Here is a 25876-nt window from a genome sequence, read left to right on the forward strand (position 1 = left end):
TATATATATATATATATATATATATGACCTACTGTAATTTTGTTTGTCAAAACATAATTTTGAAAAAAAACTGTGTAGGAATTTATAAAAAAAAGTTAAGTGGTATGTTTTTTTGTGACAATGCTGCACGGTTTGCCATGTTTACCAAATTTATTTTTACTTTACTTGGATTAATGTCTGTTCCCTAGTTAGAGATTGTTCATTATACGTTGTTTAATAAAGTTTTTTTTTTTTAAAGATGTCTTCCGCGCCTCCTCTGGTCTGTGTCTATAACAGTGAGCAGTGACTCTCTTACACAACAAAGTCACATATCCCGGTCTGAAAAAGAGTTTTAAATCCTGTTTTACATCCAGAGAGGCCACAGCCGAATAATATCTCTGTAAAAGAAAAAATATATACATTAAAAAAAAAAAAAAAAAGAAAAAAAAAAAAACACCCAAGGACGGCAGCAGCTCTTGGTGTGGGAGGAGCCAGCGGCGTGTTTCCGCTCAGAACAGGCCGACAGAGGTGATCTACGCAGCCGTGCGGAGAAATTACCGAAGAGTGGCGGAACAGTACCGAGGGGACACTGTTACTGAACACGATTTGTCTAATCACCGGGGAGCCGCGCGGTTTGTCCACATCGGGGTGGGTGGAAAGAAGAAGAGGAAGAAGAGGAAGAAGAAGGAGTGGCAGCTGGACTGTCAGCAATGGAAGCCGAGTTTCGGGAAATCGATGAAAACGGGAGCTGGAGCAGCGTTTACCAGGTAGGAGGACCTCTCCGTGAATCAAGGTGGAAACGGACCGTCGGTCGGCGGAGCTGTCACTTCTAGGCCAGAATAGGTTTCTACTGCACAATGAGTCTGCAGCATTTCTGTAGTTAACCAGCCCCCGCTGCTGTAGTTTAGTCCCGGGTTCCGCCTGCTCGGACCAGTCCGACGACCGATGAGTCTGTCCGGGTCTCAACCAAACACCACGTCCCATCACTGATCGGTCTCATTATCTGCTCTGTGTCCGTGTTTGTTACACGTGTTTTCACATAAATATCTCCGCACTGGTGGAGGAAGTACTCGCGTCTTTTACTTAGTTACTCAGAGGCTATGTAGTACTCCATTACAAGTAAAATTCCTGCTTTAAAAATGCTGCCAGAGAGGGTGATCAGTAGGACTGCAACTATGATGATTATTTTGTCCATTAAACCCAGAGATATTAAGTTTACTACCACATACAGCTGCAACCTTAGTCATTAATCGATTAGTCGATCGTCAGAAAAATAATTGATAACTCTTTTTGATAAAGATTCATCATTTAAGTCCTTTTTCAAGCACAAAAGGATCAAAAATGTTGATTTTAACCTCTCAGTTATTGTGATTTTTGGTTTTCTAACTGAATCAAAGAAACTGGGATGGATATTTTTTTCTCCTTTTCTCACTTTTGTTGATGATTAATTGAGGAAATAATTAACCAATGATGAAAATAAGTGTTACACCATCATAGAGTGCAAAGAAAACTAGGTAATATTCACATTTGAGAAGCTTTCTTACTAAAAATGACTCAAAATGATGACAACTATCTCAACAGCTGATTCATTTTCTGTCCATCGGCTAATCAATTAACCGACTAAGAAACTGCTCATCACATTGTCTTACAGCAAAGGTAAAACCATAAAAGCCCAAAGCCTGAAAACAGAAAAGGCTTTTGGAATTTTTGCAACTAAGAGATTAGGAGTAAAAAGTGCAATATTTCCCTCTGAAATGATGAGGAGTATAAGTGGCCTAAAATGGAAATATGTAAAGTACAAGTACCTCCAACTTTGTACTTAAGTGTAGTACTTGAGTAGATGTACTTAGTTACTTTCCAACACTGGCTTTCAGTCACCTCAGATTAAGTTCTTCATACATCAACAGTATGAGACTGATGGTGACTTTTCTACAGAATTAAAGATGGGAGAGCACGGTCTTTGCAGACTAACTTTGTAATCTATTTTTTATTTCTGTCACAGGAGATTCGTCAGCAGTCGTGTGAACTCCCCTGCAAGGTCGCCAAATTACCCGAAAACAAGAATCGGAATCGTTACAGAGACGTTAGCCCATGTAAGTTGCCCTTTTCCCAACTTCAGCGCAGCCATTTAAAATGTTTTAAGTTTGTGACTCTCTGCAGAAGACTTCGCCCACACTGCTGGGTCTGTTCCAACGGTAGCCTGTGGTGACTTATTCTTCAGAGTTTCTGAGTCTTTTATAGTCAAAGGTTTCACAAAACTGTTTGATCTCAGGCCGGGTATCATAATAATCATCCTAAATGACACAGTTTTCTTATTACACAACAAGCAGAACATTGTGTCACTGTTGATGGACTGACGTAAAGAAAGGATCTGACTCCCAAGTCATGGCTTTGGTTATTACTGTGTTTATTAAGGTCGTCAGTAATGGTGATTAGGGGTGTGACAGTTCTGAAACCAAGACCGAAACCGCGATATAAACATCTGCAATCTCATATCATGATACGGGGAGATGGAAATACAATATGCCCCCTCACACACACACACACACACACACACAAACAAACAAACCCCAACTCACGGTCACCACTGCTGAGCTTTCATTACCTTACTACTGTAACAAAACTCACCTTTTATTCCACACGTTACACAATAACTCAAATGTATTCTTCTATTTTATTGTGTTGTATGTGTCATGTCATGTGTCGTGTTTTGGTCCAGTTGTGATCAAGCACAAGCATTTGGAGTCGTAAACAGCTTTAATGGTGATAGTACGTGTAGGTAACGCAACATAAGGCTGCAGGTGATCAGACTGCCAATATAATCCTTTAAAATTATTCTCATTTAATTATAATTATTATACCCAGAGATAAGTCACTTTGTATTTTGTTTATTTGAATATTTTTAAGCAACAGTAATATAATGCAGAGCTAATGACTGTAGTTGGTTAAGCTTTTTTGGTGTTGTTTATCTAGCTTTTCCAAGGTTTTGCACACAGATGTGGGAATAAAATGGTACAAAATGATGTGACACATTGCAGATTTTAAATTGAAACCTTTTCCACCAAATACTTGCTGTTACTGCCTAACACAAATTTAGGGAAAACACTGTAACAGCCTTGGTATAAATGGTGCGTAACAGCTAATTTGCTCACACATTCCAGACACAACTTTATGCTGACAAATGATAAAAAGTATTAATACGTTCCATCTTGTTTTATCTTATCTCTCATTGTTTTTCAGTCACTCATCTTTAACGTTGTAAACATTGTCTAAAAAAGGCAACGTACACTATAAATAAATCTAAAGAGTATTTTATATGTTGCATGTGATCATTGTTCAGTCGTCCTGCCTTCGACGGCTGATAAGTGTTTCTGTGCGACAATAACAAGTCTAGCTCAGTGTGTGAAATTAATTATTATTCAATAAAATGTTTTTCTGTAACGTCACAATCCAACAGCTGAACTATGTGGTTTCCTCTTTTTCACACTGAATGATCTATGCAAATTGTACAGACAGGGTTGCAAATAGTTACTGGTATATGCCACCAAGCGTGTTTTTTCTATTCACTTTTAACAACGTGTGAAAATGAGTAACCTGAAACTTCTTTCCGCTGTTTACTTTTTAACTTAAGACGTTCTTTGACTGGATATCAAGAAACAGGGACGCCTCGGTGCTGAAGCCAAAACCTAACACCTGTGTTTTGTTCAAAGACGGACGACCCATTTGTTCTCAGCAGCTGTGTTGAGCTGTGAATTGCATCTACGCTCCCTGGGGGTTGTGACATATTAAAAACACACAAGTATTTACATTATTCTTTTTTTTTTTCTCCTCAGTTGACCACAGCAGAATATGTCTGCAGCTGGGTACGAACAACTACATCAACGCCAGCCTAATAACAGTAGAGGAGGCACAGAGGAACTATATCCTCACTCAGGTGAGAATATAGATGGAGATTAAAAAGAAAAGTCCATAAATCACACACTTATTCACCACTCATTATCTAGGGAATTCAGTGTAGAGGACTGTATAATGAGCTCAACAGTATGTTAAAACACTTTAGAGCACTACTCAGGTTGTTTTCACTACGTCATCGCTGTCGCACAATTAAAATGTCCATCCATACATTTATTGCTTTGCACTGTAACTTTTATTCTTATATTTTATTTGTTCTACTGTATCTCTTAACTCCTTAATAACTATATTTAATTGTACTTGAATGTCCATTTTACATATTTCTTTTACACTTTGTTGTATGCTTTTCAAGTTTTATCTAAAAAGCACAACAAGAGTTGTCTTGTTGAAATGTGCTTTCCTGCGGCCGTTTGTGTTTCTCACATTGCGACCACAAAGCATAACAGTACATATTGCTCGGTTAGTGACCTTTGGTTTGATACTGTGAGTCCACTATATACAGTTCTCATTATACATTCAGATAACTAAACAAAATGGTGATCGCAGTATGTAGTGAGTAGTGGGGGATTTTGGAAACAGTGGAAAAATTCTGGACCATTGGTCATTTAGCTAAAGTTTAGAAATGGAGAATATTAAGGCAGAAGACTGATGTTTCAGTCTACTCATCTCCTTTTAAAGCAGACGTTTTTAAGAATAGTAAGATCAACATTATCAAAAGCCTTGCCAGAGTCTTTAAATAGAGGCCAAGAATAAAATCCACTGTTCACTGTTATTCTGTTATTCTGTTTTTAGGGACCCCTTCCAAATACATGTGGCCACTTCTGGGAGATGGTGTGGGAGCAGAGGACCCGCGGTGTGGTGATGCTGAACCGAGTCATAGAGAAAGGATCTGTAAGCAGCACTTTTACTTTCCTTCTCCTCACAGTTAAACCTCTTAACCTCACTGCTTTTCTCCGTCTGTTATGATACTGTAATGTGCATCTTTCACTTGGTTTCAGGTTAAATGTGCCCAATACTGGCCACAGAGGGAGGAGAGAGATGCCATCTTTGAAGATACCAACTTCAAACTCACCCTCATCTCCGAAGACATCAAATCTTACTACACAGTCCGTCAGCTGGAGTTGGAAAATCTGTCTGTAAGTTTTCTTTATCTGTGGTTTCAAATTACAGCCTTAATTATAATTTGTCTGTCTACAATAAGTCTGTCTTAAGATGGTAGTTGAGTAGTCATATAAACCTCGAAACAGGTTTTGCTCGCTGTAATAATTTGGCCGTTAAAGGGGCAATTAGTAAGTTTTCTCTGCCGCTGAGCGTGGTTTCAGGAGCAGGTGGAGTTTCAGCCACTGCTGAGTTTACAATACATGAAGTTATAATACACCCTCTGAGCAGTGCTACTTCTTCAGGACAGCTACAGTGAGTCACTATCGGAAAGTGATGAGACAGGCCTGGGGCTAGTTGGTTAGCATGCTAACTTCAATAGAGGAGAAGAAGTGCAAGAACTAGAAGCAGCTAGTCTAAAATTACATGTTTGTCCATCTGATCTTTCTCTGCAGACTCAAGAGACTCGTGAGATTTTACATTTTCACTACACCACCTGGCCTGACTTTGGGGTACCAGAATCTCCCGCCTCGTTCCTTAACTTCCTGTTCAAGGTGCGAGAGTCCGGGTGTCTGAATTCAGACCAGGGACCAGTGGTGGTTCACTGCAGCGCCGGCATTGGTCGCTCTGGGACGTTTTGTCTCGTGGACACCTGCCTCTTATTGGTTTGTACCAAGAGCTATTGAGAAATCATGATAATAATAGACTTTATCTTTTACTTTTTACATTGACACTGTACAGGAAATTAGCTCACACTTATCTAGTGCAACAGTAGAATGACACTAGAGTCCTTGATCATTGTTACTAGCAACCAGTAATACTATAAGAAGCATGACTCTAGAACTCATCAACTCTCTCTTTAAAATATTTATAAGCTTTAATTAAATTACTCAATCGACTGCCTAAAACTATATATGTTTTATATTTTTGCTGTTAAATGTAGATGTCCATCCGTAAGGACCCGTCTTCAGTGCGTATTCGTGACGTGCTGCTGGAGATGCGACGCTATCGAATGGGTTTGATTCAAACAGCAGATCAACTTCGCTTCTCTTACCTTGCTGTCAATGAAGGTGCCAAGTACATCAAGGGAGATACGTCTCTGCAGGCGAGTGCTTCCTCTCTGTTCTGCTCTTCCTTCTCTCTTTTCAGATTAAGAAACTGCACATGTACTTTTTTGTCAAGAGAAATAAATACTACCAATTTATTTTTTCTGCAAACACTCAAAGGGATTTTTCTTTTTTCTGAAGGAGTCATGGAAGGAGCTCTCGAACGAGGAAGACGATCCTCCAGAGTTCACCCCTCCTCCTCCCCTCCCTCCTCCCAGAGATCCTCACAATGGCAAAGTTGAGCCAACGTTTTTCCCTGAAAATGATGAGATTGTTCAACACTTGGAGATCCGGAATCTGGGGTAAAAGACAAAATCAAGCCTGTGAAAGATTTAGTTTCAGTTTCATTCTTTGTCATAAATTGAAACAATTCTTCTTTAGTAGTTGCACCATCTGTTCTGAAAAACCTATGACTAAGTTTTCGTGCCACGCGCCGCTTGTTAAAGACGGGATATGTGATGAATGGAGTGCAGGCGGCAGGTGTAATGCTGTGTTTCTGTCAAACAGCAGCAGTCAGTAGAAATACTGTGGTGTGTGCTTTTCTGTTGGGACTACAAACCATGTGAAATATGTGTTTATTAGTCTGTCTTGTTTCCTGCTGGTGTACGTGGGATTTTGTTAATACGCTTCACAGCAGTATAAACAAAAATGTAAACGTCTTAGCTAGTAAAGAATTTACTGATGTGTAAATCGGTTGCAAGGAAACATCTGTAGCACCGTCCAATCACAAATGATCAGTCATGTAAACAGAAAGTCACTGTAGCATCGCAAGTTGTAGAATAACTTGTGCTCCAGCTGGAATATGACAAGACCTGACAGAAGTTTGTAAATATAGTTATGTAGTTATGACTTTGTTTTACTTCAATGTGGATCTGAACATGACGTTATTTGTTCTGATGTTAGTCTAATTAACATTTTATCTAAACATTAGCAGGCTAAAGTTAGTTTTGGCAGTTGCGTTTGGCTAGTGGGTGTAAATATTTAGTAATAGTAAGAGGTGGTTTTTGTGGAGCAGTCCATTTTAATTTTGATTTAATTCAGTAAGCACGTTATAACTAGGTGAAGTCTGAACCTCGAAGAGCGGCTGTATCCGGCTCCAGGACTGTTTGTCAAGGAGAAATCTTTTTAAGCTGGCACCTCATCTAATAAAACTAAAACAAATAGCCCCCTAGAGACATTAGAGCTCCTCTCTCCTCTCCTCTACTCTACTCTCCTCAACTGCACTCTCTTCTCCTCACTCAGGTCCTCACAAGAGCCGGAGCTGAGAAAGCGAACCGTTGCCATCCCTCAGCCTCGTTCTGACGATGACAATCAGCTCGATGGTCATGTTGGAATCCAAGACCTCACCTCCAAAGCTCCAACCAAACCCCAGCAGCATGAGGCCGAGGAGCAGGAGTCATCTGAGGCGGCGGAGCAGCCAAATGAAAGCTCTCCTGTGCCGGGGACTTGGTCCCCTCTACTAGCCAACGTGTGCCTGTGCACAGCGCTGGCTCTCAGTGCTTACGTCTGTTATCGAGCCTATTTCCACTGATGTCTGTCCCGTTCCTTCTCCCTTTCGTTCCTCGCTGTCTCTCCACTGATTTTGCAAAGTGGACTACGCTGGCCAATCAGCCTGCTTTGACTCCCGGGGGTTTACTCTGCGAGAGAGTGAGTGGATTTATTTGGACTTCAGCAGATTCAGGTTCACTCGTTTCATTTTACAAATGCAGCGCGAGGGGGTTGGCTGCCGCTCCTCGTTACCCCACCCAAACATTCTTTCAGTACGTCATCTTGGATGCTCAGGGCCTCAGTTTTTCAGGTGTCACATCCCAAATACGTGTGCCGACTTAAACACAGACTCAACAATATCACAGTACATATCGCGGTCAGTAGAGGGAAAAGGATTGTTTTTAGCTTCCCCTGAACCAGGATGAATGGCCTATCAGCCCATTTTACATGTGTCTCCTCACTTTCTTCACCAAATGACACATCGTATGAGTTCTTCCATTTCATCCTTTTACTAATGTGTCCGTTAGAATTTCACATTTTCTTTCTTTTGCTTACATCTTTGACCAGCCTGTCTGAGAATATGCCAGTAGGGGAGACAGTTTTTTTTTTGTTGTTCTTTTGTTTTGGGTCAATATTAAACCCAACAGTAAGGTGAAGTATGTGAAAGTAGGAGAGAAGCAATCCTGTGCCCACTAGATAAGAGATGCATGCTGTGGGGTGGGCACTGTGTTGTTATCTGTCCTCACTCGTGGCGTGTGTGTGTGCGGCTGCAGGAGGCATGCTGGTTGAGTCCATATAGTATGTGTGTGGGGTTTTTTTTTTTTTTTGTGTGTGTGTGTGTGTGTGTGTGTGTGTGTGTGTGTGCGCATACATTTGTGCGAGTGATCTGTTATCTGAGCTTTCTACTGATGCTTTACTCAGTGAGAAATATTAATATAACATTTACAGTACGGTAAATGTTAGATATGACTGATTTCCTCCACGATCCCCCTGCGTTTTCTTTCCCCTACGTGGTTCAACAGTGACACAGAAAAGTTTTTTTTTTTAAACTAAAATGGTGCAGGAACAGGGTGACATGTGACTCTGTCAGTTTGTGTGGCAGTCTCAAATAATATTGACATATTGAGATGTTTTTTTAAAGGTTGTAACACCCTGATTTTGCTTGTTTGGGACTCACAGTGGATTTTAAAAAATGTGTGGAGAATGTGTAACCTTAACCTGAAAGCAGCTGATACGCATTGTAAATGTAATTGAATGTGTGTTTGGCCAGCTCAACGAATGGAGACGCAAAGTAGCTAACACCCAACTCTTTTTCGCCAGCAATACAAATACTCAATAATGTGTCACCCTTTACTTAAACAAACTCTTTTGAGTTTCACAGGTAACCAAGGATTTTGAACAAACCAAAAAATCAAACACCAGCACAGGGATGGAAACAATACACTGTAGTAATGATCCGTTGTATCATGGTGTGGCCCGGAGCTGGCAATGTTCTTTTGTATGATTATGTTTTGTTTTTTAGCATGCTGCATTTGTGAATCAACAGGTTTGTCCTAAGAAGAGATTAGTTAAGCTGCTAGCATTCAGTTTACCTTTGTGACTCGACAACATTCAGTACTTGAGTCCGACAGCTGTACCTTCCTTTTAGAATGTATAAACGTCCTATCCAAGGACACACCCTTATTAGATAAATATATATTTTTTTTCAAATCAGGTTTCAGTGTGCTGATTTTTTTTTTCTGCTTTAGCGAGGGATTAAATCTCAGCACCTGTGCAGCCATTGCACCAGGTTTTCCTGTTTTCTATACTTATGCTGAGCTCAAAAACATGTATTTTTTTATTTACATTTGTTGTTTTCCTTTTTAAATAAACAAAAAGTCTACTGTTGTATTTGTTCTGGTTTTTAGAACAGATTCACATCTCTAACCTCATTCTGAGTCTTACTTCTGAATAATGACTATGGTAATAAAAGGTCACACAACGCTGTGTTCTTCATCTTATTGGTGGGAAAAGGCAAGTTTATTATTGCACCAAAGGCATGGAAATACATAACAAATAAGACATTTAGTTGCATTTAAGTAGATCAGAGATGTATTTAGACTTTAGTGCTTTTTAGGCAAGTGACTAAAATAAGATAGAACTTTATTAATCCTGAAAGAGATTCTTGTGCCACATGTAGCTCCAAAAAACGGTGAAAATACAGTATACAATAAAAACTATTATTAGAGACTGTTAAATATAAATGACATTCAAAGTAACATTGAATGAATGTAATGTAAAAGTAATATTGCACATGAAAAATCTGTCCTTTGACACACACAAGAAGCAGGTGCGGTCAGTTAAGGGCCGGTGTGATGTGCTTCATTTTGTTGGTGTTAGTGATGACTCTGGACGAGCTGCAGCTGTGAGGACACGATTACAAAAGGCAGATGTTTGTCCATCCATCCATCCATTTTCCTCCACTAACTTGGGGTCGGGTCGCGGTGGCAACAGGTCTCACTCGCCCTAGCAACATTTCCAGCTTCTCCTGGAAGATCCCAGAGCGCTCCAAGGCCAGATGAGACATATATGTACCGTAATCCCTCCAGCGAGTTCTGGGTCTACTCTGAGGTCTCCTCCCATTTGGGCTCGTCCTGGTGGACTCACCACCTGCTGGGATAGGAATTGATGTCAGGTGGTTTGTCTATTGGGTGTTTTTGTTTTGAATTAGACAGCACTAGAAAAACATCAGAGAAGCACACTTTTTAAAAAACTGTTATTTAAATAAGTGATCAAATAGTTCAACTAGTAAATGGGAGAATTCACAACCCAAAATTAGGTCTGATTGATGGTTTATAGTTGTTAGTTTATATCTTATAAATAATGCTGAAACATCTCCGGTGATCTCTGGAAATCCTCCAGTGATAACCTTTACACTGTTATTGTGCTCTTTACATTTCCTGTATTTCATTGCAGAAAATGTATTTTAACATCGTGAGCTCAGGAGCTCAGATGAGTGGAGTGAGGTGCTTTAAACACACCACAGGGTGGCGCTGTGGGACCATAATACTCACTGTCTCTCAGTGAATGAGGAACCTTGGCTTCTACTTGTTGCAGCCCACTCTTTCCTGTTTTCTCTGTTGTACCTGGGTTTGCTCATCAGTTATATTTTATTTACAGTGGACTGGAGTCGGGAGTGTTCCTGTACTGGCAGCCTGTACAATACCTTCAGTTGTTGAGAGGATAACTGTGCTGCACACCTCGAATATGGCTCTCATTTAAACTATTTTTCATATTAAAAAAAAAAAGCTCTTTACCTTCCTTAAATTGTGATGTTTATTCTGGCCACTGTTACCACAGTCATTACGGATATAAAATTATTTCTCAACAATTTGTTGTGAAAACACACCCAGTTCCTTTTTAATATACACATACACAATCAAACTTTTAATGCTGATGTACAAACTATAACACTAAACAAGCCCCCAAGAATGAGTTCAAGTTTGTCTTAGTGTAACGACCACCACAGTGTCCGTGAGGGAACACTACAGGAAGGACAAACATGTCTAGAAACACATGCACTGCTTGAGTAAAACTCCACCACACGGGTGTAGCACAGATGATTTGGCAAGAGTCCTGGCTAGAACTTCCTGTTTGGGAAATAGGAGGCAGGCACTGGTACGTGCTGTCTCTGTACAGGAATGCAACTTAAACAGAGTGAGTAATAGCACAACCACCGCTCTGCTGACGTCAAAGCGAACCAACAGGCTAAGACAAGCTGCCGTAGGAAAACTACAATCAAGGTGTGACCAGGGGACCGGAAGTCATCTTAAAGCCACAGTTGTTTATATTGAAACTATAGTCTGTCTGATCTGACAGCACTGTCATGACTCATGCTGTTTGTGGCAAATTCATTGTCTTTTTTTATTATTCTAAATAAGTGAAATGTTATTCTGAATGTATGTCACATCTATGTATGTCATCTCCCAGGCCCACTCTTTTTCACATGGTGTGATTTTGATGGGAATTTCAGATTGAATAAATGTCAGAAGTGCACTATGTGTTCTCCTATGGTGCCTCCTTACTCAGCCTAATTGTGCACAATGCTGACTCCACACTCAACAATCGACCAAAAAGGATATCTGCCCTGCCCTGCTGACTCTTCCAACATGTGTCCTCGGTTTAGTTATTAACCTGGAACTTCCCAATGGCTGGCCAGCTGTGAGGGTGGGTGGGACGATCTTTGACTGTAAGTCTCTTTTGTAGCCTGCAGATCATTTTCGCAGGGAGCCAAGCGAGGATCAGGAAATTCCTGAATGCGAAGGGAGTCAGGTCTTTCCAAGCGTGACTCTGCAAAGTCTGAGTCACCACAAACACCAAAGTTGTACAATGGAAAAATGATACCAAGAAGTGTGAGTACACCATCAGGTGTACCATGTCTCTTCATGCCCTTATCGTTTCAAAACTAAAAACACTGGGGGAGTGTATGAGACTTACACAGCTTTCAGTATCGACCAGTGTTGGAATGTAACTCAGCACATTTACTCAAGTACTGTACTTAAGTACATTTTTCAGTACTTGAGTATTTCCACTTTATCTGACTTTTACTCTACTAGACTTCATGACTCTATTGTATTTATCTGACTGCTATAGTTACTAGTTACTTACTAGAGTAATACTGATAAAATAAAAAAAAAACACAAGCTTGTAAAATACAACTATTAAAGGAATTGTTGGACATTTTTGGGAAATATGTATTTGCTTTCTTGTTGGGAGTTAGAAGAGAAGATCTATACCACTCTGTGTAGTAAATATGAAGCTAAAAACAGCAGCTGGTGAGATGCTTAGCTTAGTTTAGAATAAACCACAACAACAAACAGGAGGGAACAGCTAGCCTGGCTGTATCAGTGATTTATACATATCTTCAGTTTAATCTGTACAGAAACTGTAAAAACCAGTCGAGTTACTGTCCTGTCTGTACGCTTCCAGTTTTTGTACGAACATTAATCAATGAGATTTAAAGGTGCTGGCAGGTGGAATTTCTTATCTTTGGATAGAACCAGGCTAGCTGTTTCTAATCTTTGTGCTAGGCTAAGCTAACTAGTGGTAGCTTGATATTTAGCAGATTTGAGAGTATTTGTTAAAAATCCTCTCGCCTAAGTCTCTGCAACAAAGCAAATGAGCTTATTTCCCTAAATATTGAACTATTCATCAAAGATTAAACCAGTAATTCCCAACTTCTTTTAGCTTGCGACCCCTCACTAATAAGCTACATTTAGTTGCGGCCTCCTGTCAGTGGTTGTTAGCAGTTACACTAAAGACACATTTCCCTTTTAAACTTCTCAGATACTTTCCTTTAAATACCTGTCCATAAAGAATTGTGTAAAACTTTCCTTCTTTCCTTCCACACTAGTCATCTCATGACGCCTCAGATTTATCTTGTGACCCTTTGGATGGGCCTGACTCAACTAGATTACTTTGTGTAACATGGTTAAAACTAGCTCCAACTCAACCAGCTACAACAGTAAAATGCTACATAAAAGTATTAATGCATCAGTATATAATCTAATAATGTGGTAATATATCAGTCACAGGGGCAAGTTTGTGCAAAAAGGGGACTTTTGCTTTTGATAAGTTAAGTGCATTTTCAATATCCTGTACATGATCTCATTACGTCTTCACCGCTGGTATGGACTCCCCCTTTTTAGTCTTTACTTAAAGATGGCATTTTTCTCTACCTTAAATAAACAACTTCTTTTCCAAACTAAGCAGATTGATTGTTTTTTTGTTTTTTTAATTCAAATGGAAAAGCACTGTGTTGTTGTTCTCATTAAGCTGCAGCTTCTCTGTCACAGGCTGATGTCTTTGGTTGTTGTGTTTGGTCTGTTGAGACATTCACCCGTGAGCAGTTCCTGTTCCTGTTCCTGTCCCCCTGGCTGCTGCTGTTGAGGACCAACCGTCAGGCACACACACATACTGATAGTGACATATAATACCTTGACTGTCACAGCCTAAGTTGCATGCATGTAGGTCATAGCGTAAATACTAAGAGGTTGGAGCTGGTGCTTCCCCCCTTGGTACGCTTCAAGGCTCCCGCATCCTTCCGCTGAATGTCGAGTGATGACGTCGACGTTACATATTATGGTCCGCATGTAAACATAAGTGGCTGACCCGCCTGCCTCACCACAGATGTCACCATGATGTTCTTTTTGGGTTATTGTTGATGTTCTCAACAAGGCGGGCTGTGGAAAAACAAGACAAAATTTTGCATCTGTTGCATGACCACAAGTGAATTCTGGATTTTGGTATTGAGGTGAAAGGTAAAACATGGTGAACGTGAGGATGGTCACATATTTGAAAGCTAGTGTGGGTGGTGAATATTTTCATGGCTGCCACCATCGTCAACACACCCTGCTTCCTGTTGCGTAATCTGTACATATCAAAGCCCACACATCATTAATACAATTAAATCTAGCTGGGATTTAATGAGTGTACAGCGGAGAATTTACTCTACATTTTGTTATTACAGCAGCTCAGTATTAAAATATTCTCCCTCAGGCCAGGTCTTACATGCAGTCACAAGATCAAGGGAAAATATTCTTTCTCACAGATTTTATCTTCCTATCATTGATCTAGACCCACATCTGTCCTCTCTTACTGTATTTTTGCCCCTTCAGGTGGGGCAACCTTTCATTAAAACTGAAATATAACCTCCACCTGCACGATTGTCCTAGAAATCATCAAGGAAACTTTCCTTCCTTGATAGAATAACAATGAACCAGTTTACAGTTACTCACGCCCTGACATTTGCGCAGTTTGAGGGAGAGTTTCGTGCTCACTACAGTGGAGAACAAATTTTCACTTCCATAATATTCACACTTTTCGGCTTGGTTGTCAAAATAAAACAGGATGTTAGCTTAATTGACCAGTGTGTCAGAGTGTCTAGTAATCTAGGAAAGTTTTAGGGGTGAGCTTTGAGGAACAGTGCCGTAGAAACTTTGACACCTCGAAAGATCAGTTGGGCGTCTTCCTTTTTTCCAAGTCCCACGTCTCTGTGTGAACTATATGACATTACAGAGGTCTACTTATATCCATGGAGGAGCTGGGACGAAAGATAAAAGCATGTCAGTGTTAGATCAACTTTGGCTCGTATCTGATGAGAAGTGATTTGTTGACTGTGAATGACTTTCTTTGTTTGAGGTGATGCTGAATGACTGAAAGGACTCACATCTGCAATTCAATCACACCTGATTAGGAAAATATTATCAGTTCACTGTCTCCTGTCCTAAATAAAGAACATTAAATGTCAAGCAAAATCACTGCCGCACTTTAGTAAGATTTTTAAAATAAAAAAAAGAAAATACATTTTACTTCCAATTCACCATTATATGTTTCTTTATAGCTCTACTCCACTGCAGTTCGGAGGGAAATGTGGTAGTTACTTATACTTCTATACTATTGTATATGACATAACACTCTACTTTAGAAGATTTTGCAGATAATATTAATGTACTTTCATTAAGTAAAAGGTTAAATGCAGGGTTGTTTTTTTTTTTATAGTAGTGTGACATACCTGCATGAGTAATGTCCTCTACCACTGCTTCCTTTTATCAGTAAATGTATACAATTGTATATAAACAAAGAACATATTTAGAATAAAATGTCAGAAAATAGTGAAACATTATGTCATGAAATGTGTTTATTTTGCTTGACCAATGGAGATATTCAGTTTACTATCACATAGGACATGACTCTAACTTGACCAACCTGACTAGCTCCAGTGTGCTGAATAAACTTTTTAAAAAGTAATCCGATGGATCATCCTTAAATGCTTTTATTGCACTTATCCAGCCATTCTCTCAGTAATGATGATGAAATACTTATTATGCCTCTGATCTCTCCATCTTGTGAATGCAATATCTCAGTGATGCCCAGAGGTAATTTCTTAAAATTTGGTATAAACATTCACTTCAAGTAAAGGATGAACTGATGAAATTTGGTGGCCACAGGTCAAAGGTCAAGTTCACTGTAACCTCACAAAATATATTTTTGGCCTCATGAACATGATATCTCAGGAAAGCTTTGAAGGAAATTCTTCAAATTTGGTACAAACATTCACTTGGACTCGATGAACTGGTTAGATTTTGGGGGTCAAAGGTCATACGTCACTGTTTTTTTGCCAGTTAACATAATAAGTGCAACTGGACTGGTTGGCAGAGGCATACAAATGTTTTTAATTACCCTGACAAGCAACTAAACCACCATAATCCCAATTTACTCCAATTTGGCACAAATCATTTTTTCTATCTATAATTGACAATTTTCCGGTCACGTTCCAAAATTTTGTAAAAGCCCAGGGGAAAGTAAAGTTTCATCAGGCTTAATTTATATTAAAATGTATAAATGAATTCATTAATGAGACATCATTACAGTGCAATGTGTACATTTAGGAAAATACCCATTGATCACAGCACACAAAGCCTCAGTTAAACCTTCACATACTGCGAGTGTATTGAAATAAACTCTTCTCACTCTCAAATGTTGCTCTAATAATTAAGCCAACGCTCATTTTGCAAGGATGGCCCGCTGTTACACAAGATTTGGGCAGTGATACTTGCTGTGTAGTGACCGCAAGTCACTTCTGCTCATCAGTTTTTCACAGTCATCTACAGCAAAATAGCAGAAGTGAATGAAGATGTCGAAATCTTGGTTCACTTCAAGACAGATCATGTTCTGGTCCGTTTACCGTAGCTCAGGCGGTCTGGCTTCCCGTTACAACCCATGGTCCGGATATCCGCTGTTCCCTTTCACTTAGAGGAGGAACTGTAATTAAACATGTAAAATCACAGTGTTACTTATAAGTCATATTTATAAATATCTGTTTTAATTGTTTTGCTTTTTGCGATGTCAGATATTTCAGGGGCTCTGACAGCTTGAACATCTTTTGCATTGACTTGTGAGTCATAAGATGGTTTATGATGGTCAGTCATCTTATTTTCTGTGCCTAAAATGACATGGAAATGACAATGAAATTTTGGTGTATATGATCATTCATTTAGCTCTGATCATAAGTCAGTCTATGGGATGAAACAGGATTAGAAAAATTATGAACAACTCTTACAAATTCAAGAAGAATGGATCCTAAAATGGAAGCCACAACACAACAGCACCTCTTTAAACCTGTTGTTTAAATTGTGAAAGGAATCAAAGTCTGATAGAATCAGCTGCTTGACAATAACTGAGAATCACTGGGTTAAAAATACCACCTCAATTTTATCTGCATTCAGCTGGAGGTCATGTGTGACTTCCTTTCAGTCAGCAAAACAAATTAAAGACATAATGTGCAAAAAAGACATATAAATAGAAAAACAGAAGAGGACCCAGAACAGAACTTTGAGGTACTCTGCAGATTAATTGTGGTCTGATGGAAACAGATTATATAGGAGCAAAAGTCTAAATGATTGTCAGTCAGTGACAGATTACACTATGTGACAAAAGTGTTACAGAAAGCAGAAAGAAAGTGTTGTTTCCCAATTGCTTATGTCTAAAGTAAATGGAAAAGACCTAATTGTGTTCTAGCTGCCTTAGTGATGGCATCACAATGCTGCAAGAATTCTGTAGACACATTCTGCTATGTTTGTGGCCATTTTATCAACACCGCATATATTGAAAACATGAAGAGAGACTATATTGGGGGGCTGATATGTGAAAGTAATTTACATTACTGTCTCGAATCTCGAAAAACTACTCACATTTCTGTTCATTTTTGTATAACTTTAGTAGAAATACATGTAAATCTTGATTCATACGTTGTTTTATTGAGACCCTATGTAAACGAAAATGTGCAAATTTGGGTGTTTTTACATAGAAAATAGGTTAAGTTCTAAATTTCATTATCCAGGTCGCAAAATCTCAATAATGGCCATTTTCTATACTTTTACAATGTAAGCAATTAAGAAATAACACATACTATCTAGGAACAAAATTTGTGTTACATGTGTTATTAACTAAATTATTACTACTGTGGATATTCTGTATTTCACTTCTTGTAACAAATCCCATAAAAAGACCAAAACCAACAATTAATTGATTCCACCAGCCAGTGCTGTGTGTGTAGTCAAAACCTGATATATCATATTCCTCTGAGCACATAGAGGTCCATTGTTCAAAACACACCTTTTAGCCACAGTGTTGCAATAGGTGACATGTTCTTTCATTACTATAAACACTGGCACTGTAGTTTATTTTGACTCAGTCCCACACACACTGACCTGCTGCTGGAAATACTCACCACACCATCAAATCTGTCGCTTAATATAGTCCCTCAAAATGTACTCTGCACTGCTACTAACTGTTTTAGGAAGTTACAGAGCCTTTAAAAAACTGAAAGTATGTATTTGTAACTTCTGTTTAAAGATGTATATCTTCAATAGGAACCAATGAGCTTGAGGCTGAGCTCCACAGACAGGGTACAGAAGTATCAATATATTGAGAAACGGACTAACACATTGTTGATTGTGGTCTTTTTGTGGGATTTGATGACATCTGTTTAGATGCATGTAGTTTAAAGTGGCTTTTAGCCACAATTTTTCACTGTATTGATAGAAAACAGTTAATTTGTTATAGCTGCGATGTGCTGCTTTCTGCTTTATGGACAAAACACTAATCATATGGTTTACATCAGGCTTACATCTTGAAATGTCTTGTTTTGTCTGATCAACAGTACAAATGCAAATATATTCAGTTTAAAATCATGTGTGGCAAAGAAAAGCATCAAATCCTTGAATCTCAGAAGATAGAAACAGTAAATATTTGACATTTTTATTTACAAAATGACAAAAAAATTTGACTATCAAAATAATTGTGAATCAATTTTCTAATAACTAATCATTGCAGCTCTATATCATACATTAATTTGAACATGCGTCATACACGTTTCTAAATGACTCTGTCTGTGGAGATCCTACAAATACTATTCCACCCATGTTCAGTGTAATTTCATTTCAACACACATCCGCAGGTTGTGGTATTCATGATGTAAAACAGCAACAAATGTGTTGTGTCAGCTGAGACTCTGTTGAGCTAAATAAGTCAGAGAAACTGGACTAAAGCCAAATCAAATTATTAAAAGCGTTAAATAATCCCAGACTGCATCTTCAGCGTTGGACTTTTTTTTGACTAATTAGGGAAACGCAATCGGATGCAACATTATGGAAAAGCATTTTGAGGAACAAACAGTTGCTAATGAGCGTCAAAAACATATTAATATGAGTCAGAAGAACAAAAAAAATTTCTTCCATTTCACAACTGGTACAGAGTGGACATTAGGGTGACAGGTGTGTGTGTGTGTTTGTATTGCTTTATCAGAGGAGTTTTTAGGAGGCCAGTTGGCCTCTGGAAGGGCCTATGATGCAATGAGGAGTTTACGGACAGTCACTGCCCATTGACGGTAAAATGTTGAAAGGGGGCTGGGCTAAACTTTCAAGAAAAGAGGTCATCCTGTGTGGGAATTTCCCTCTCTCCTGTCAGCATGGGAGCCAGGAGCAGGGAAAGACTGCGTGGGGCTTAAATGGGAAATATGGGGTCATCGAAGAAAAGAATGCCTAGAATGTTTGAATGAACCGGTGCCAGCGCTAAAAGAGCTACGATGAGAGCAGCAGGAGCAGGATCTGTGCTGTAAAAGCCACAACAGTGGAGTGTTGGATGACAGATTATCCACAGATTATTTAAAACATCACCTTTTTTTCTGAGATTGTGTCATAATAATTGTACCACTCTGCTTGGAATCTGTTTAAAATTATCACTTTTGCTCGCACTGTTTTGTACCCAGTGAAGCCTAAAGCCAGGCCACAACTACTTACAGCTATTGTCTTGTACATGGAGGATAACAATGTCTTATTTAAAAGTGGGTGTAACATTCTTCAAGTGGTGATGTGTTGGAAAGGGAGGATATTGCACAACAACTAAAAGCCAAACTGTTCATCATTGAGTGTGTTGAAATATCCACTGTATTCAAAATGTCATTTCTCACTGCTCCAAAACAACATCACACAGTTTTTATACTTTTATTTAGAGACGATAATGTGACTTTTCGGTACCAAATGTCTTTGAAAAGATGAGCAGAGGTGGTTTTTCCTTTTTGCTGTTGTTTGAAGCGAGAGGTGGAAAACATTCCCCCACCCCTGAATCGTTGCAGATCACCTACAAATCCCACCGTGCTCCTTTTTCTTTATCTGAGGGTGGGTTTGCTCGCTGGTGACAGATAGGTTTCATATTGTGTACACAGTGAAATGCAGTCTGAGGGCTTGGTAAATTCCACCACAAACCAATTGTCAACTTATCTATCATGTCTGGTGTGTAACCTACTTTGTCACTCCCATTTTTTTTAAACTTCTACATTTTCTACATGACCAGCATTTTTTTTAAAACTGAGTGTTAAAGGAGGTTTGCTCAGGATTATTCATGTCTCTGTATTGACTCCGAGCCAGCTCTTGGCTGTCTAAGCATGACCTGAAGTGGTGTGAGGAGGTTAGTTGCTGATTAATTTCCATGCAACCTTGAACCCCTCTCTGGGCCAGTGGACCCAGCAGACTATTGACACAACCAATGTGCTAAAGATAAAACATTTCTGTGCTGCGTGCAGTGTGACAGTCCTTTTTTTTTTTGCTCCCTTTTCTTTTTGCTGCTCTCAGCAGTATCATTTCAGCATAAATCAGTTGGATATATTTCGGTTTCTGAGGACTTTTTGTGTCAAATCACTAAGTAAACAGAAGCAGAAAATGGCGGTTGCATTAAGAGTTAACCCAGTCACAGTGTGGAGAGTCTGCTTCTTGAATTTGATTCATCACCTCACATTTGTATTGTGTTTAATGGCAACAAAAAAACAAACAAAAACAAAACAAAACAAACAAACAAACAAACAAAAAAAAAACCCAAACACCCCCCCACTACAAATTCACATATGAATCCTCGTTTAATATTCTCTGTTCAGGTACGGAGGAAATTTCTGTCACTGTAAAGCTGTGCTGATCAAACCATGGATGCCATTTTCAATAAATCATAATTAACTGTGATAATGATTATCCATAGCATTATTCAAATTGTCTGTAGCCTTATTGGTGATCCCTCTGTTTATAAAATTCACCCTATCTCCAAAAAGAGACATCAAATCCCTACAGTGCGATGGTGTCTCTTTCAATTTTGGCACATTGGATTAACTGGCAAATGCCTCATTGTCAAACCAGTTCTTATCTGCAATATGTTGTAACTGACATACATGGTAATGCACAGCCTGACTATCATGAGTGTGAATGTTGAAGGGAAGCATTACACCCCCTGTCTGTCTCAGCCTACACCTGCTTCAAAGGCACAGAAAAGAAGGAAATTACGAAAGAAATTGTTAAGACAAAGTATAAATCTGTTTAATTCAATAAAATATCAAGTACAATTAAAGCATTTCACCTTTTAATATTAAATAATTAGACTTATTTCATTCATTGCCAATACTATTACAAAGAGTTGCATCATTTCACTGCAGCACAACTCTTCCCTTGACAACCATTGCTCTGAATACACATAAATGTAGAAATTCACTCGCATGTATGTAAAACCTGCACAGAAATACTGCATACACCAAAAAAATTACATCTGAGAATAAAGCTAAGGTGACATGATGAATCGTGAATGATTGCGCAATCCATGCACCCACTTCAAGTCCCATTCAAAGTGTCCTTGTAAACTGGCGGTCGCTGCCTTCACCTGTGAAGCGTACCGTTTTCAACACTTGCTCAGTGGATCACCTCCGGCTCTAAAGTCCATCAATGATTAGACAAGCAGCCACAGAGATCCGCTTGGAGTCTCTTGGCGGAGGTTTTTTTTTTCCCCTCTAACATTGTCCGGTGGCAGAGAGCAGGTTGCGCAGGGTGGCCAGCTCTCTGGACAGCTGCTCCACGCGCTTTTGTAAACGATCGTTCTCCGCAGCCAGTTCCAGCACTTTATGTTGAGTCTCCAAGTTGCGCATCTTGGCTTTGTCCCTGCTCTTCCTCACGGCGAGATTGTTCCTCTCCCGCCTCAGCCTGTACTCTTCACTGTCCTTGTCCAGGCGTTTCTTTGCCTTCCCGCTGGACATTTTGCCGCCGTGCGACGGTGACCTGCTTTTACCTGACGGGGCAGGTGTGCCGGGCGGGCTGGAGCAAGTCGAAGACGCGGTGGAGATGTTTCCAAGGCTGCCGCTGGTGGACTGGTAATGAAGGTAGGACCTCATGTCAAAACCAGACGACCCGTTCTCCATCTTTGCGTCTTCCTGACTGTCGTCTCTCTCAGCAGCAGCAGCGGCAGCTCTGTAGCGACTCCCGACGAGTTCAGGGCTGAGCACACTATCCACACGGGTCTCCTGCAGCTCAGTGTAACCCAGCGAGTAGGGCTCCCTGGGGTCCCGCAAGTTGTCGCACTGACTCGTCTCCAGCTCGTTCAACAGCGAGTAGTTCTTGTAGTTCTGTAAAGCTGTAACTCTCTTGATCTTGTTCTCCGCCAGGAAATCTGGGTAAACGTCCCCCTGCTGCTGCTGGTGGTGCTGGTGGTGCTGCTGCTGCGTCTGCGCCGCCAGCTGCGGACAGTGCAAAGCTGAATCCAGGTAAACACTGAAGTCTATCGCTCTCTCCCGCTCTTCAATGCCCAGCTCCGACATCGAGTCGCCGAGCCTCCAGTAAGAGCCGCCGCCGATGGGACTGATAATGCTGTCTCTGGTGTGGAAAGCAAAGCTGCCCTCGTCGTAGAAACCGGCCACTTCCATGGATCTTAACACCCGCCGGATTGCAGGAGCATGGAGGGCTGAGATGAGACGCCCCGAGTGATTTTTCTTAAAGTTCAAAGTTGCCTCAGTTGTGAAAATGTCTCAAGTGTCGAGAACGTGGTGAGTTTAAATCCCCTCTTGTGTCACCGCTTGTGACAGCATGTGAAGTGAGGCTACTTTGATGAGCCTCTGTTCATGGATTGGGAGGAATTGACAGGTCTTCCTGTCTCGGGGGGTTTTATTAGAAGCGAGGGGCGGGGCTCAGGTGTGTGACGCGTCGCGAGGAACCAACCCGGACAACCTGTGCTGCTTATAGGGGACCTTTTCCTACATTCAACTAATTGTACTCGGACGTTATTAAAAGAAAATAACTTGACGTGCTTTTTTTGTAGCGTTAGTTATGGCACAGACTCGGGGTTTGAGGAGACATGCCTCTGCGGCTTTCACTGATTTATCACGAACAGAAACGGAGACGCAAACTACGTCAACAGCAAAGAAATGAAAATAAAAAGTGAAAATACGACCCGAAAAGTCATTTAACCCAGATTACCAAACTATATCTGAATACTTTTTCACCGATTCTCCATCACAACGCGTCCATTCACGCCCCCTACAGTCTCATCTCATCAACTCGACAATAATGGAAAAATCCAACTCAGTGGCAACCTGTTTACCATTTTCTAACTTCATGCGTAATAACCTCATAACGGCGACGCTCATGAAAGCACCCCTGGACACATCTGTACACAGCTGTTTCCACACAACATTCGCGGACCAGTTTGAACCAGTCTGTGTTTTGTTGTGTGGTTGAGCTGTTGGGGATGATGATAATGATAATGATGATGATGATGATGCATCCACTCCAATACTGTATAAAGGTCAGGGCGGGTGTGTTTGGTCAAGTTCTGCTGTCTGCAAGGATTCTCTGTGTTTCCACTGACAGCCAGGAGGATTTTCCATATGTGTTGCTCTCAGAACAAATAAAAATAAACAAACAGCCCATAACCAAACACTCATACCCACACACAGTGACCTGACTCCTGGTATCATATACAGGTGTTCAGGTGGTCCAGTGAGTCTAAATGCACACAGTCAGTTCTCCTCTCGACCCTCAGCTCTGTTGGTACAGTTTGTGATCAGAGCTGAGTGGTTTGGGTTTAAGGTGAGGTTTTACTGCCATCTTGTGCTGTGCTGCGAGATCGTCAGTGTAAACGTTTAGGACGTGTGGCCCCCCTGCTTCCCTCCATGAACTATTTGACTGGTATGCAGCCAAAAACACTTTTCTGTTTGAGTACATCTTCAAAACATCTCCTTCCTTTTCCCAGAAACGTACGCTCTTCCCTCTTCCCACATAGATCCCCAGCACATGCGTGAACTGGTGTTGCACTCCATTTAGTGACTCATCACTGTTTGTGGCTTTTACTGGGAATTGTAGATGCTTTTTTGATTAATTGCTAACTGCTGTTACCATATAACAGTGGCTTCATAGGTTTGCTCGCTTAACGCTGGATTTATTAACATGTTGGGAAGCCCTGGGGCAATAACAGCACCCAGTTTTCTAAATAATAAAGATCTTAACTGAGAATAGATCCTAACACAAAAACCAGGCCATGAGATGATCAGTTAACAAAATAAACCTGGGGCTTTGGAGGTCGCCTCGGGGTCAGTTGCCTGCTTTGCCTGAGAAAAAGTGCAATCTACTGCAATGCAAGTAAACGACCTGAAAAGAAAAAGTACTCATTATATAGAATGGTCTGATTCAGATTATCATTGTGTATATTTCATCACTTTTATTATTACTGATGCCTCAAAGGATGACTCTGGTATTTTTGAACCTGGGCCTTATTTTCCAATGTTTATGGGTGCAAATGATTGATGGGGACAAAAATCTGTGGAATCAGTGCAGTATTGAGCAAAAACTGTGTGTGATAATTTTACTTATGTAAAGGATCTTAATAATTCTTCCATCACTGAAATCACACGACAACACAAACAAGCTAACAGGTCGAGGCAGCAGCTTACAAGCAGCTCCTGTGTTCTGCTCTTTAAAATGGTTAATTTAGTCTGGTGGTGATATATAGTGATGTTTCCAGTTGAACAGAAGGAATCTCACTCTTCAATAAAACGTTCTCCGGTATGAATCCTGTGTATAATGTTGTCAGACACTTACAGTAACAATCTGAGCCTGTCAGTGGCAAAAACAACCACACGAATGGACAAACTTTGACGTGGACAATGGCCCACTGGATTGCACTGCAGGAGCAGTTTGTGGTTGCTGGGTACACCGTTATTGCTCAATACTGCATCGATTCCAGAGACTTTCCTCTGTATGAATCATTACATCCCCAAAAACATGGGAAAGTAAGGCCCAGTGTTATCCTGTAAAACTTAATAAAAACTGCTCTTAAGCTGTACTGTGGTTAAATCTATAAATTTGTACGATGATAATAATTTTTGTATGTAAACATATCAAACTAACTGGTGGTCAATTAAATGTATTTATATAGTACAGAGTCACAGATTTTGTGGTTGGTATTGTGAGTATTAGTAAAATGTCAGTAAATACATTTACTAAAGCACCGTACTTAAGCTTGTACTTGTACTTAAATTGAGTGCCTCCATTTTATGCAACTTAATAATTCTTCTCCACCCTGTTTACCAGCTGCAATATTAAAATGTTGCTCACAGAGTAAAGCATCAGTTATTATAACCAATAATATTGGATACTGATTGATAGATTACAGAATGGGCCCCAGCAGAGACAGACATAGGGGCCTGAGAGGTCAGGGGGCATCTGAATGAAATGACTGCTAGTATTTCTTGTCTGGAAGTCATAGAGCTAAGTTAAAAGACACAAAGGAAAAATGCAAAAGGAAATGCAAAAGTGCTCCGAAGAGACATGAAACAGCTGCAAAGAAACACAAACACCACCATAGATATGCAAATAACTACAGAGAGAAACAAAATGACTACAAAGAGACACAACACGCCCTTAATGAGAAGGCAAAACTATCACAGAGACACAAAATGATGAGAAACAGCGTCCTTTTGTATGTCTTTCAGTCAGGGGCTGCTATGTGTTAAGTACATGTTAATATTTCTTGTTTTAAAGTCATAGTAGTCATAGTGTTCAGTTAAAAGACACAAAATTACTGCCAAGAAACAAATGCAACGTCGTGTTGTGTCTCTTTCAGGCTGGGACGCCCTACAAAGGAGGGGAGGGGGGTCCTTTACCTGTCTGTACACGGGGTCATAATCCACCCATGACCTGAATTTACACGATTCAGTACTTAAATCTTCAGTATTTCTTCCACTGTAACACCTCACCTGATTATATGTTGTCAACCGTTGGCTCTTTTCCATAGTTGAAGCTGTAGCATCACAAACTGACGAGTGACAGATGTCGCTCTAACACCTGTTCCGGTGTTTTACGTGTTTAATGTCATGTATACACCGAGGACTCCATCTACCGTACATCCAGCAGAGGGCTGAGAGAGCACACAGGACGGGTGGGGTCGGGAAA

At 40.1% G+C, this 25876-nt stretch overlaps 2 protein-coding genes and 1 long non-coding RNA gene across 4 annotated transcripts; 1 reads left to right on the forward strand and 2 right to left on the reverse strand.

Annotated features, from left to right (window-relative positions):
- The first annotated feature begins 435 nt into the window (after nucleotides 1-435).
- ptpn1 (protein tyrosine phosphatase non-receptor type 1) lies at nucleotides 436-9470 on the forward strand. Its single transcript, XM_018687351.2, has 9 exons — nucleotides 436-746; nucleotides 1982-2072; nucleotides 3813-3913; nucleotides 4684-4782; nucleotides 4890-5027; nucleotides 5445-5654; nucleotides 5933-6094; nucleotides 6237-6397; nucleotides 7338-9470. The coding sequence occupies exons 1-9, from the start codon at nucleotides 690-692 to the stop codon at nucleotides 7624-7626; spliced, it is 1308 nt and encodes a 435-aa protein (XP_018542867.1). The 5' UTR covers nucleotides 436-689; the 3' UTR covers nucleotides 7627-9470.
- A 101-nt stretch (nucleotides 9471-9571) lies between these two features.
- On the reverse strand, nucleotides 9572-25876 carry LOC108890487 (uncharacterized). 2 transcript variants are annotated; one of them, XR_007813443.1, is made up of 3 exons: nucleotides 25681-25876; nucleotides 16309-16385; nucleotides 9572-10235 (listed from the first exon to the last, which is right to left on the reverse strand). It is a non-coding gene; the product is annotated as an uncharacterized LOC108890487 (long non-coding RNA). The 2 variants fall into 2 exon arrangements; XR_001962166.2 differs by lacking the exon at nucleotides 9572-10235 and adding an exon at nucleotides 11840-13804.
- cebpb (CCAAT enhancer binding protein beta) lies at nucleotides 20959-22576 on the reverse strand. The gene has a single exon (XM_018687352.2). The coding sequence runs from the start codon at nucleotides 22351-22353 to the stop codon at nucleotides 21448-21450; it is 906 nt and encodes a 301-aa protein (XP_018542868.1). The 5' UTR covers nucleotides 22354-22576; the 3' UTR covers nucleotides 20959-21447.

Source organism: Lates calcarifer, linkage group LG6 (assembly GCF_001640805.2).
Source record: "Lates calcarifer isolate ASB-BC8 linkage group LG6, TLL_Latcal_v3, whole genome shotgun sequence".
NCBI classification, from domain to species: Eukaryota; Metazoa; Chordata; class Actinopteri; family Centropomidae; genus Lates; species Lates calcarifer.

Coding starts and splice junctions, on each gene's coding strand:
- ptpn1 (XM_018687351.2), top strand. CDS start 690: ATGGAAGCCGAGTTTCGGGAAATCGATGAAAACGGGAGCTGGAGCAGC. Junction 2,073..3,812: donor TTACAGAGACGTTAGCCCAT/GTAAGTTGCCCT, acceptor TTTTCTCCTCAG/TTGACCACAGCAGAATATGT. Junction 6,095..6,236: donor AGGGAGATACGTCTCTGCAG/GCGAGTGCTTCC, acceptor TTTTTTCTGAAG/GAGTCATGGAAGGAGCTCTC.
- cebpb (XM_018687352.2), bottom strand. CDS start 22,353: ATGGAAGTGGCCGGTTTCTACGACGAGGGCAGCTTTGCTTTCCACACC.